This window comes from Oryctolagus cuniculus, chromosome 14 (genome assembly GCF_964237555.1).
Source record: "Oryctolagus cuniculus chromosome 14, mOryCun1.1, whole genome shotgun sequence".
Taxonomy (NCBI): domain Eukaryota; kingdom Metazoa; phylum Chordata; class Mammalia; order Lagomorpha; family Leporidae; genus Oryctolagus; species Oryctolagus cuniculus.
In genome coordinates, this window is record NC_091445.1 from 24,820,932 (window position 1) to 24,833,727 (window position 12,796).

General features: G+C 36.4%; 1 protein-coding gene across 4 annotated transcripts in view; it reads right to left on the reverse strand.

Moving 5' to 3' along the window:
- SLCO6A1 (solute carrier organic anion transporter family member 6A1) overlaps positions 1 to 12,796 on the reverse strand; it is a 98,050-nt gene that overhangs the window by 1,871 nt on the left and 83,383 nt on the right. For 3 of the 4 annotated variants that reach the window (XM_051853954.2, XM_051853953.2, XM_002713955.4), the window contains 2 exons: positions 9,034 to 9,171; positions 726 to 883 (listed from right to left, as the gene is read on the reverse strand). In XM_051853954.2, the coding sequence (XP_051709914.2) occupies positions 741 to 883; positions 9,034 to 9,171 (281 nt within the window). In that variant the 3' untranslated portion in view covers positions 726 to 740. Of the gene's footprint in view, positions 1 to 725; positions 884 to 9,033; positions 9,172 to 12,796 lie in introns of those variants that run through there. The other variant, XR_007922659.2, reaches the window with a different exon arrangement.

Sequence of the window (12,796 nt, forward strand, 5' to 3'; positions counted from 1 at the left end):
CTTGCCAGACACAGAAAGGCAAATACTGTGTGTTCTCCCTCCTATGTGGAACCCAAAGTAGTCTATCCAAACATAAAGTAACTATTACTAGGATCTGAGAAGGGTGGAAAGTGGATAGAGGGAGGCTGGACAATGGTTACCAAAACACGGTTAAGACAGAAGGAGTAACTTAGTGTTCCACAGCACAGTAGGATGACGACAGTTCACAAAAATGTATCATAAATTTTCTGAGCAAATAGAAGACTGGAACTTGCAGACTCTAATCATAAACTAATAACATGGAGAGAAAAATCTGCCAGAATACATTATAAACGTCCATTGAAATGTTTACACTATACTCTGCACGTAAGTACAATCATTAAATCTTAATAAAAATTTTAAGAAATGTTTAAAGAGAAGGAAATACTAACTAACATAATTAGATCTTGGACACACCTGTTGCTTTATCACCATTAAAAGAAATCACTTATTTCATTTTCCCATTTTCACCTCAACTTTAACAGCCAATAAAACTATCAATTTCCTATTGGTAGCATGCAATATGTTCTTATAATATTTCTTCAAAATTCATAGCCATTAAGACTATAATTTTATTATATTTTTACTCAATAAAATTTACAGAAATAAATGAAGCATACTCATTTGTTAAACATGTAATTATATTATTATTTTATATTTTATCAATATAATATCACATTGAAAAGTAGAAAACATGAAATTCTTACACAGTGATGATCCAGTTATAAATCAGTTCTTTCCCCTCCTTTAACTCTCAGAATCCTCATAGGCATAGGCAAGCTTTCAGTGCTTTCCTTTCTAATACCTTTATATACATAAAATGCAACAGCAGTGAAGAATATAGTGCATAATTTGCAAAAAACACCTGAAATTTAAAAATTCAATAATCAGGTTGTTTTAGAAACAAAATGTCTGTGGAAAGAATACCATTGACCAAGAAAAAGGTAAGTGTAGTTCATCCCTAAAGGTATATATTCCCTATGTGCAAAATTAAATTATTACGTGATCTTAAAAGATATTTTTAGTGTTTACTAAACATTTAAGATCTCATTAGTCATATGACCCAAAACAGAAGGTATGTCATTATTTCATATAATATGTTAATTCTGAAACATAAAAAGAAATTTGTTTCACCTTTTAAAAATATTTATTTACTTGAAAGGCAGAGCAACAGAGAGATGGAGAGACAGAGAGAGAGGGAGAGAGAGAGAGAGAGATCTTCCATCTGCTGGTTCACTTCAAATGGCTGCAATAGCCAAGTCTGGGCCATGCCAAACATAGGAGCCAGGAATTCCATTCTGGTCTCACATGAGTGGGCAAGCGACCAAGTATTTGGACCATTTTCAACTTTCTTCCAAGGCGCATTAGTTGAAAATTGGATCAGAAGTGGAGCAACAGGGAATCAAACCAGTATTGGTGATATAAGATGCCTGTGTTGCAAGCAGTGGTGTAAACCACTGTGCCACAATGCTGGCCCTAAATGCCTGCTTTCAAAACTTAATAGCAATTAGAACCTGTCACTTCATGCAGCTGTGCTTTGCTTTCTTTCCTCCTTCCTTCTTCCTTCCTTCCTTCCTTCCTTCCTTCCTTCCTTCCTTCCTTCCTTCCTTCCTTCCTTCCTTCCTTCCTTCCTCTTCTTTCTCTCTCTCTTTCTCTCTCTTTCTCTCTCTTTCTCTCTCTTTCTCTCTCTTTCTCTCTCTCTTTCTCTCTCTCTTTCTCTCTCTCTCTCTCTCTCTCTTTCTCTCTCTCTCTGTCTCTTTCTCTCTCTCTCTGTCTCTCTTTCTCTCTTTCTTTCTTTCTTTCTTTCTTTCTTTCTTTCTCTTTCTTTCTTTCTTTCTTTCTTTCTTTCTTTCTTTCTTTCTTTCTTTCTTTCTTTCTTTCTCATGTTTGAAATATCTATCATTTTCCCAGTACAAATAGATGAAGAGTTTTTTTTAAGTCAATCTGAACATAAAATAGTAATTACTAGAGACTTGGAGAATGTGGGAGAAGGGGTAGGGAGGGAGATTAGATAACTACCAAGTCACAGTTAGAAGCAGTAAGTGCTAGTGTTACAAAGCACCTTGGGATGAATACAGATCATAGTAGCACACCTATGCAAGGAAATAGAAGAGAGAATTTCCAAGACTCCAATAGTAAAGTAACAATAAAGATAATGAAACATTAATTACCCTGAATAACTTGGAAGAAGCAGAGTTAGTTCTTTAAATGTCTGGTAGAATTCAGCAGTGAAGCCATCTGGTCCTGGTTTCTTTGTTTTAGGGTCTTTATTACTAACTAAATTTCTGTCTTGGTAATGGGTCTGTTTATGTTGTCCATGTATTCATGGCTCAATTTAGGTAAGCTGTATGTGTCCAGGAATCTATCCATTTCTTCTAGATTTCCCAGTTTGTTGGCATGCAGCTCTTTGTAGTAATTTCTGCTGATTCTTTTTATTTCTGTGGTGTCAGTTGTTACATTTCCTTTTTCATCTCTAATTTTATTGATTTGGGTCTTCTCTCTCCTTTTTTTTTTTTGATTAGTCGGGCCAATGGTGTGTCAGTTTTGTTTATTTTTTATAAAAACCACCTCTTCATTTTGTTGATCTTTTGTATTTTTTGTTTCAATTTTGTTGATTTATTTTTTAATTTTAATTATTCCTTTTCTCCTACTAGTTTTGGGTTTGATTTGATGATGTTTTTCTAGATCCTTGAGATGCATAGATAGCTCATTCATTTGGTGCCTTTCCAATTTCTTGATGCAGACACCAATTGCTATAAACTTTACTCTTAACACTGCTTTTGCTGTACCACGTAAGTTTTGATATGTTGTATGGTCATCTTCATGTGTTTCCAGAAATTTTTTGATTTCTCTTCTGATTTCTTCTATGACCCACTGTTCATTCAGGAGCATATTGCTCAGTCTCCATGTGTTTGCATATGTTCTAGAGATTCCTGAGTTTTTGATTTCCCCCTTCATTGCATTGTGGTCTGAGAAGATGCATAGTATAATTTCTATTTTTTTGAATTTGTTGAGACTTGTTTTATGGCCTAACATGAAGTTAATCCTAGAGAAGGTTTCATGCACTGGTGAGAAGAATGTGTATTCTGCAACTGTAGGATAATAAATTCTGTGGATATCTACTAAGTCTATTAGTCTATAGTATCGATTAACTGCTGTTTCTTTGCTGATTTTCTGTCTGGTTGATCTGTCCTTTGCTGAAAGTGGAGTATTGAAATCCCCTATTACTGTTGTATTTGAGTCTACATCTATGCCTCCCTTTAGATCCCCTAACATTTCTTTTAAACAGCCTGGTGCCCTGAAATTAGGTGCATATGTGTTTATAATAGTTAACATCTTCATGTTTATTTGATCCCTTAATCATTACATAGTGTCCTTCTTTGTCTCTCTTAACAGTTTTTGTGTTAAAGTCTATTTTGTCTGATATTAGAATGGCTACACCAGCTCCTTTTTGGTTTCTGTTAGCATGGACTATCTTTTCCCATCCTTTTGCTTTCAGACTGCGTGCATCTTTGTTAGTGGAATGTGTTTCTTGCAGGCAGCAAATATATGGGTTTTGCTTTTTAATCCATTCAGCCAGTCTGTGTCTTTTAACTGGAGATTAAGGCCATTTACATTTAAGGTGATTATTCATAAGTAATGACTTTGCCCTGTCACTTTTCCATAAATATTCCTATTTAGTGCTTTGGATTTCTTGTGTATTTTTACTGGGGAGATTTCCTTCCTTTTCCTTCTTCTGTAGCGATGATCATGTTTCTGTGTTTCTTTGTGCAGCACATCCTTAAGCATCTTCTGCAGGGTTGTACGAGTGGTGACAAATTCTTTCAATTTCTGTTTGTCATGGTCTTTATTTCACCTTTGTTCATAAATGAGAGCTTCGCAGGGTATAGTATTCTGGTTTGACAATTTTTTTGTCTTAGTACTTGGAATATATCTCACCATTCTCTACTAGCCTGTAGGGTTTCTAATGAGAAGTCCACTGTGAGTCTAATTGGAGATCCTCTGAGAGTAATCTGGCGTTTCTCTCATGCACATTTTAGAATCTTTTCTTTATATTTTACTGTGGGAGTCTGATTACAATGTGTTGTGGTGAAGATCTTTTCTGGTCATGTTTATTAAGAGTTCTATTTGCTTCCTCTCCTTGGATGTCCCTTTTTTCCTCCTAATTGGGGACATTTTCTGTTATTTCATTAAAAAGGCCTTCTAATCCTTTGTCTCTTTCCATGCCTTCAGGAACTCCTAGAACTCATATGTTAGGTTATTCTATAGTACCTTATAGATTCCTAACAGTGTTTTTAGTTTTCTAATTTCTATTGAGTCTGACTGTATAGTTTCCTATGCTTTGTCTTTTGAGTCAGATATTCTTCTGCTTCACCAATTCTGTTGTTAAGGCTCTCCACTGCATTTTTATTTCTTCTATAGAATTCTTCATTTCCAAAATTTCAATTTTTTTTTTAATTTATTTGACAGATAGAGTTAGACAATGAGAGAGAGACACAGAGAGAAAGGTCTTCCTTCTGTTCGTTCACACCCCAAATGGCTGCTGCAGCCGGTGCCACGCTGATCCGAAGCCAGGAGCCAGGTGCTTCCTCCTGGTCTCCCACATGGGTGCAGGCGCCCAAGCACTTGAGCCATCCTCCACTGCCCTCCCAGGCCACTGCAGAGAGCTGGACTGGAAGAGGAACAACCAGGACTAGAACCCGGTGCCCATATGGGATGCTGGCACCGCAGGCAGAGGATTAGCCAACTGAGCCACGGTGCCAACCCCTCCAAGATTTCATTTTGATTTCTCTTTAAGATCTCAATTTTGTGGGAGAAAATTTCTTTTATGTCATGTATGGATTTCATTAGTTTGTGCATTTGCTTCTGATTACTTCTAAGTTATCCTATGATCAATGTTTTTTGTTTGTTTGTTAGTTTGTTTGTTTTTTGACAGGCAGAGTGGACAGTGAGAGAGAGAGACAGAGAGAAAGGTCTTCCTTTGCTGTTGGTTCACCCTCCAATGGCCACCGCGGCCAGCGCGCCACGGCCGGCACACCACGCTGATCTGATGGCAGGAGCCAGGTGCTTATCCTGGTCTCCCATGGGGTGCAGGGCCCAAGTACTTGGGCCATCCTCCACTGCACTCCCTGGTCACAGCAGAGAGCTGGCCTGGAAGAGGGGCAACTGGGACAGAATCTGGTGCCCCGACCGGGACTAGAACCCGGTGTGCTGGCACCGCAAGGCAGAGGATTAGCCCAGTGAGCCGCGGCGCTGGCCTTGATCAATGTTTTTAATTCCATTTCTGGCATTTCTTCAATCGCATCATCTTCACAATTTAGTATAGAAGTGTTGTATTCTTTTTGGGGTGTCATGTTGTCTTCCTTATTTTTGTTTCTTGAATTGGAGAGTTTGTTATTTGGCATCTATGGAGATACTTGTTGGTTTCTTTGTTTTTTTTTGTTTTTTGTTTTTTTGTTTTGTTTTGTTTTGTTTTTCACCGTGGTGGCTTTTATCGTTGGACCATGTCTGAGATTATTAGTGGAGTGTATGCTTTCAGGGAATACCTAGGAGCTCTGTTCTGTGTTCCAGGGTGAAGGGTGTGTCTGAGGTGACACACTCATGTTTGGTGTGGTAAATCTCCTTTTTTTTTCCCCTCAGAGGGAAGTTTTCTTCTTGTCTGTTGGTGTAGGCTTAACTGAGCTCCTCTCTTCAAAGGAGACCAGTGCCTGGGCCCTAGCCCAGGTAAAACTAATATAATTTTAATAGAAATCTGAAACAGATTTGTATGGGAGGAAAGAAATTAACTGGAAAGGGAGTGCCATGGAAGAAATTCCTCTATCCTGTTTTGGATGCTGTTTCTACAGGTCTATCAGTTATCAAAAACTGTCAAACTGAACTCCTAAGATCTATGTTAATGTTATTAATACAACTAAATTCTTTTTATGAAAAGTATTGTTTGATAATTTTTCACAAACTAAATACAGTGGGCACAGTACTGGGATCAGCAATAAACCATTGTTCACATGCCAGAATCCCTCCTCACAATTCCTCAAGGTACTAACCCACAAACTTTAGTTTTCTTTGATTTTAGAAAGCTTATATGCATATATAATGGGTCAAAATAGGTAAATCAAATCATGAGCATGTTTACATTCATTTCTCTACTTTCCTTCAAAATTAGACTTGAGCGATTCATTCTTTCTTTTTATAGTTGTGTAACTTTCATTTTCATTGATGTATAGGATTCTGTTGTTGAATTTACCACAGTTTGCCATCCATTCTGTTATTTATTAGCAATTTGGTTATTCATTTTTATGAAGAGTTATTTCAAGTATTTGGTCCCTTTTCTGTTATCTATCCTTTTGTTATTACTATTGCACTGTCTCCACCATGAATCAGATGAGGGTACTTGTTAAAATTTGTTTCTGTTTTCTTGATTCTGTTATGCTGGTCAATGTGATGCTACTTTAACTGATACTGCTCTGTATTATTTTTATAGTTTTGTAACAGGTCTTGATATCCAGTAGCATACATAAGTGGTCCTTAGGAAACTCATGGAAAATGCAAATTATAAAAAAATGTTTTCAAATTTTTTTCTCCTAAAATAAACTTATCCTATAATTCTGTTTTTCCACAAAATTTTAGAAGTGTGAGGCAATCTTTCATTGTAATTTTGACATTGTGGTTTTAACTAGTGACTTTTTGTTTAGAATTCATAAAAGAGCAGAGATGTTCACCCTTACCACTTCTATTTAATATAGTATGGAAATTCCTAGCCAAAGCAGTTATGCAAAATAAAGAAATAAAAATTTATGTAAATTATAAAGGAAGATGTACAACCATCTCCACAGATGGCATGATATTTAGAAAACCTTAAAGATTCCACTACAAAATATTAGAACAATTGCATGAATTCTGTAAAATTTCATTAAATAAAGTTTAAATGAAAAGCTTTTATCTGTTCACATAACATGACTGAGGATTGATCACATTTGTCCTTATTATGTTGATTTGCTACATTCCTTCCTCTTCCATTTTTGGAATAATTTGAAAGGAATTAATATTATTTATTCCTTAACTGTTTGGTACATTTCACCAGTGATTCCATCAGTTCCTAGACTTTTCTTTGTTGAAAAGTTTTGATTACTGATTTGATCTCCTTATTATTAAGATCTAGATAGATTTTCTCCTTCATGATTCTTAGTAAGTTATGCATTTGTAGGAAATTTTAAATTTTATACACATTTATTCAGTGTGTTGGTATATAACTATTCATAAAGGTTATTGCGTTCTTTATAATGGTTCCTCTTTCATTTGTAATTTCATTTGTTTGATCTGTCTTTTAACTTTGTTATTCTAACCAAAAGTCTATCAGTTTTGCTTATCATTGCAAAAAAAAATAAAGAAATTCAATTTCATTGACCTTTTTCTTTTCTTTTCTAATCTCTTTTCATTTGCTTCTGCTCTTATCTTTATTATTTTCTTCCTTCTGCTGAATTTTGGCTCAATTTTTTTCTAGGTCCTTGAGATATAACACTAGATTCAGCCTTGCTCTGATTTTTTATTAAATAATTGAATCAATTGACCTTTAATTAATTGTAAGTAAGGATATATTATTGTTAATTGGGTTTCTATTTTTTATTCTTTTGTTCCAATACTCCTCTCTTGCTGTCCTTTATTATTATTATTATTTTTTCAAAAACTTATTTATTTTATTTGAAAGTCAGACCTACAGAGAAAGAGATGGAGAGAGAAGTCTTTGATCTGCTGGTTCATGCTCCAGATGCCTGCAATAGCCAGGGGTTAGGCCAAGCCAAAGCCAGGAGCCAGGATCTTCCCCTGGGCCTCTAACATGGGTGACAGAAACCAAGCACTTGGTCACTCTCCCACTGCTTTTTGCAAGCCATCAGCAGGGATCTGGATTGGAATTGAGGAAGGCAGAGCAGGAACCAGCACCTATATGGGATGCCAGCATTGCAAGTGGTGGCTTCACCTGCTACATATCAAGACCAGGCCCTTTCTTTATTACTGATTTTTTTTGTAATGGTATGTTTTCATTTCTTTATCATTTGTATATACCATGCCCCCCCCCTTTCTGGTTCCCATGAGTGATCTCTCAGCAATGTTTTAAAAAGACTTCCTTAAAAACAATGCCTCTGGGGCCAGTGCTATGGCATGGCGAGTAGGGCTGCTTCCTGCAGTGCTGCACCCCTTTTGGGTGCTGGTTCACGTCCTGGCTGCTCCACATCTAATCCAGCTCTCTTCTGTGGCCTGGGAAAGCAGTGGAAGATGGTCCAGGTCCCTTCATGTGCATGATAAGACCCAGAGGAAGCTCCTGGCTCCTGGCTTTGGATTGGCCCAACTTTGTCCGTTGCAGCCAATTGGGGAGTGAACCAGCAGATGGAAGACCTCTCTCTCTCCCTGCCTCTTCTCTCTCTGTGTAACTCTTTCAAATAAAATAAATAAATCTCTTTTTTAAAAAAAGTAATACAAACCTACGTAGATTTTCCCAACACTTTGACCATTGTCTCCACCACCACAGCATCCCTATGTCCGTTATTTGTTCAACAAATTGCTTGCTAAGTTCCAAGATACATTACACCATTGAACAGAAGAAAAATGTAAGATTTACATCTAAGAAAGATAAGATTCTCTTCATGATTCCAAGAGGTTTAATAATTTGGCTCAGATTTACTTAACTCTTATCCATGGAAATGGAAAGTGTCACATGATCAATCAGTCTGTTTTTATACTTGATCAGAAGCAGGCAAAGTTAGCTCCCAAACTGAAATTCTACTATTTTCCACTCCTTCTTTGAGAATCAGCATAGACCTATTGTGTATTTAATGCAATGACTCAAATATTTACAGAAATCCTATGTTACTTTGGTTTCTAAAACATTTTCTGTGTATCATAAACTCAATCAAACTATTTATTTGTTCCTGGTTTATTGTTTCTTGATCTGATTGTAAACATCCTTAAGCTTTTAAAACAATTGTATTTCTATACAGTTCTTGATTATATATAACTTACATATTCCTATAAATTGATAGGCCATTTTTGTCTTGTCATACATCCAGCAACGTCCTATGCGAGTACATTGTTCTGAATCCCGAAAGGTACAAGAAGTTTCTACTGTCATTTTAAAAATTAATGGTCCAGGAATACTTCCTGTAAAATATACAATGATTACAAATTCTCCATGAAAATGCTTGAAGTTATGGTAACTTTGTTTTAAAATTAAGCATTTAATATCTATATATATGTTTAAATTATACAAATATGATAAGGCATCACTCTAAAAATATTTAAAATTATCTGATAATTTAACTATAGATAGGATTGTTAATCACTAGAAGCAATGTGTGTTTTAAAAAAATTCTTATTTTGACAGTCATAAAAAACTAGTAGATTGTAATCTTTTTAGAATTTTGTACATGTTTTACGGTTGGGGAACATGATTAATAAGGAGATTAAGCAATTTACCCATAACAAGGTGAGTGTAGATATGGGAGTCAAATTTTTACCCTCTGAGATAAACATAATAATTGCTAAACCAAGATAAAAGCCTTTACTCATCTTTTTTAAATGCTTTTGCAAAACTGAGTCATAGCTTTTCACTCCCAAGTTACTCAAGAATCTAGAGATTATCTAAAATAAAGAAATGGTAATTTACTTTTCAAGAAGCAAAAGTCTCATATTTACCTATACAAATGTTTTCTTCATTATTTAACAGAATCTCAGTACATAGTGTTTTGTTCCTTAATAGCATAATATTTACCAACCTCATAGGCTGTTATGAGTCTTCATTAATTAATGTTGGGAAGATTAAGATCCTTAGAAGAAAGGAACTGTAATCATCATTTTATTTTTGCATGATATGTTAGAGATTAAGAATTTAAGATGCTATTCCTGTGACAAAGGCCAATAAAGATAGGCAGACCCTATGCATCTGAGGGCAACCCGCAGCTTATAAAGTGATTCCCCTTGGAAATCATATGAGAGGCTTCATTAGATTCTAATTTTAGAATTTTTTGTCCTTATCTTCATCTGCATGAATTCACCATTGATGAAGGAAGGAGTTTAAAGTTCCTTTTGTCATCTCATCATTTTGCCTTCAATCTCTGCACTTAACCAGCACTCCTGCTACTTTCAGGTTTCACTCTTTTCAGGGCTGGGTTAAAGAGAGGGACTTCTTTTTTTTTATCTTTTATTTAATGAATATAAATTTCCAAAGTACGACTCATGGGTTACAATGGCTTCCCCCCCCATACCGTCCCTCCCACCCACAACCCTCCCCTTTCCCACTCCCTCTCCCCTTCCATTCACATCAAGATTCATTTTCGATTATCTTAATATACAGAAGATCAGCTTAGTATACCTTAAGTAAGGATTTCAACAGTTTGCTCCCACACAGAAACATAAAGTGAAAAATAATAGATGATTTTTTTTTAATGATGATGAAATCAAATCAGACCTATTGTCATGTTTAATCCCAGTGAGAGTCAAGTTGGGAATTGATATTTTTTTTTTAACAGAAGATCAGTTTAGTGTACATTAAGTAAAGATTTCAATCGTTTGCACCCCCATAGAAACACAAAGTGAAATATATTGTTTGAGTACTCGTTATAGCATTAAGCCTCAGTGTACAGCACATTAAGGACAGAGATCCTACATGAGGAGTAAGTGCACAGTGACTCCTGTTGTTGACTTTACCAATTGACACTCCTGTTTATGGCATCAGTAATCTCCCTATGCACCAGTCATGAGTTTCCAAGGCTATGGAAGCCCCTTGAGTTCTCTGACTCTTATCTTGTTTAGACACGGTCATAGTCAAAGTGGAGGTTCTCTCCTCCCTTCAGAGAAAGGCACCTCCCTCTTTGAAGACCTGTTCTTTCCACTGGGATCTCACTCGCAGAGATCTTTTTGCCAGAGTGTCTTGGCTTTCCATGCCTGAAATACTCTCATGGGCTTTTCAGCCAGATCCGAGTGCCTTTAGGGCTGATTCTGAGGCCAGAGTGCTATTTAGGACATCCGCCATTCTATGAGTCTGCTGAGTAAAGGAGAGGGACTTCTGAGGACAAGAAATCAATAGTCAACAATAGGAAATGACTAAGAGTATTTCAACTGTATTCACCTCTCTCTCTCTTTTTTCATCTTTGATATTTTGTCCTTTCATACTTTTTTTGGATCAACAATTTATTGTGTTTTGCTTTCTAGGAAACTGCCACAAACTTCACCATTGCATGTGAAATTTTAGTACACGGAGGCACATGACTAGAAAATATCTAATTACACAGGACTGCTTTCCCATTACATTGCCAACAGATAAGACAATTTTCAAAGATGATTGCAGGGTTTGATGATGCTTTGCAAATAGTTTAGACCCCTGAAGAAAGCAGAAAACAAACCAAAGGGTTTCCAGCCATGGCAGCCCCTCTACAGAGACACCTGCTAAGACACATGTGAGCACATCCCTGATCTGCTTAAAACCCTTTCCCTTGGCTCTCTACAGTCCTTAGACAGAGGCCATGATTTAGGTAGGGCTCCGTAAGGAGGGGCACAAAGGGGCACCGATCTTCATTACAATCCTACTGCCTGTTTCCCTCCTCAATCATAACCCTCAGCTTGGAATGCATTTCCCAGCCTCCAGCTAGTCCTTCAAGGCTCAGCTCCAAAGTTAGCTGTCAACATCCCTAAAAGTTAACTGCACCATTTTCTGGTTCCCCATAGGATTCATACACACATGTGCATTAGCCATCACTGTATTCATGCGTATACACATATGTATGAAAAAAAAAGAAAAAAAAAGAATTTTGTACATGTTATTTAGAATGCATATCAAAATTTTTGTTGATTTCTATATGAAAAATTTAGGAGAAATTAACTAAAATAGAGGTACTAAAACACTGATTTTGTGAACTCATTGAATTTTCTAAGATCCTCGTGAAATTTTCAATGACTAAAAAATGACTTTGCAGTGTATAATTGTTATTTATCAAGGTAGTGAGGAAAGCAACTGAAAATGCAAATCTTTGCTGTTCTTAGTAGTAGCTCCAGATTCAGAAGACTTCAGGTCCAAGGGAACACCGGGGCTGCCTGAGAAACCTGCACATACTCTTAAGAGGCAGTACTGCTTCAGCAAAAGTGTTGCCTCTCAGCTAGAAGTGGAGAAATAATCATGCATTCATGGGCAACTGGGTAACCCCCATACACACCCCAGCACCCCAAAGGCACCAGAACTGGGTTCTCAGAACTAAAGTTTCTAATGATTGACCATCTTATGACATTACCAGGGTCCTCTTTTCTCATGACTCTTGAAGCCTGCCAATGTCCATTACCTAGATTTCCTCTCTCAATGAATGATAATATTTTTGTTATGGTTGCTAAAGTCTTAAAGCCTCTGTCTGCTATTCACTTTTAATACTCCCCACTGTATTTTTCCGATCTATATTAATCTTGGTTGTGTTGATTGTCTCTGTACAACTGTCTCTATACAATTGTTTCTGTACAACTTCCAGAACCCAGTAACTCAGACTTCAGCAAGTCTCTCTTTTCTTTTTCTACACATTTGTTTCCTGTTAAGTATTTCTCCCCTCCAGCAAGTAGGGTTATCTTTAAATGTATATCAGAAAAATATCAATCCTCTTCTTTAATTCTATCATAGCTTAGACCTGAAATATTGAGAGACAGTTTACATCTATAATACTCTTATTTTACCCTCTCCCATTCAAAAATGAATCAGCCTCAATGGCTTACTTTCTGATCCAGGAAACTGCTGGTTCACTTGATATTT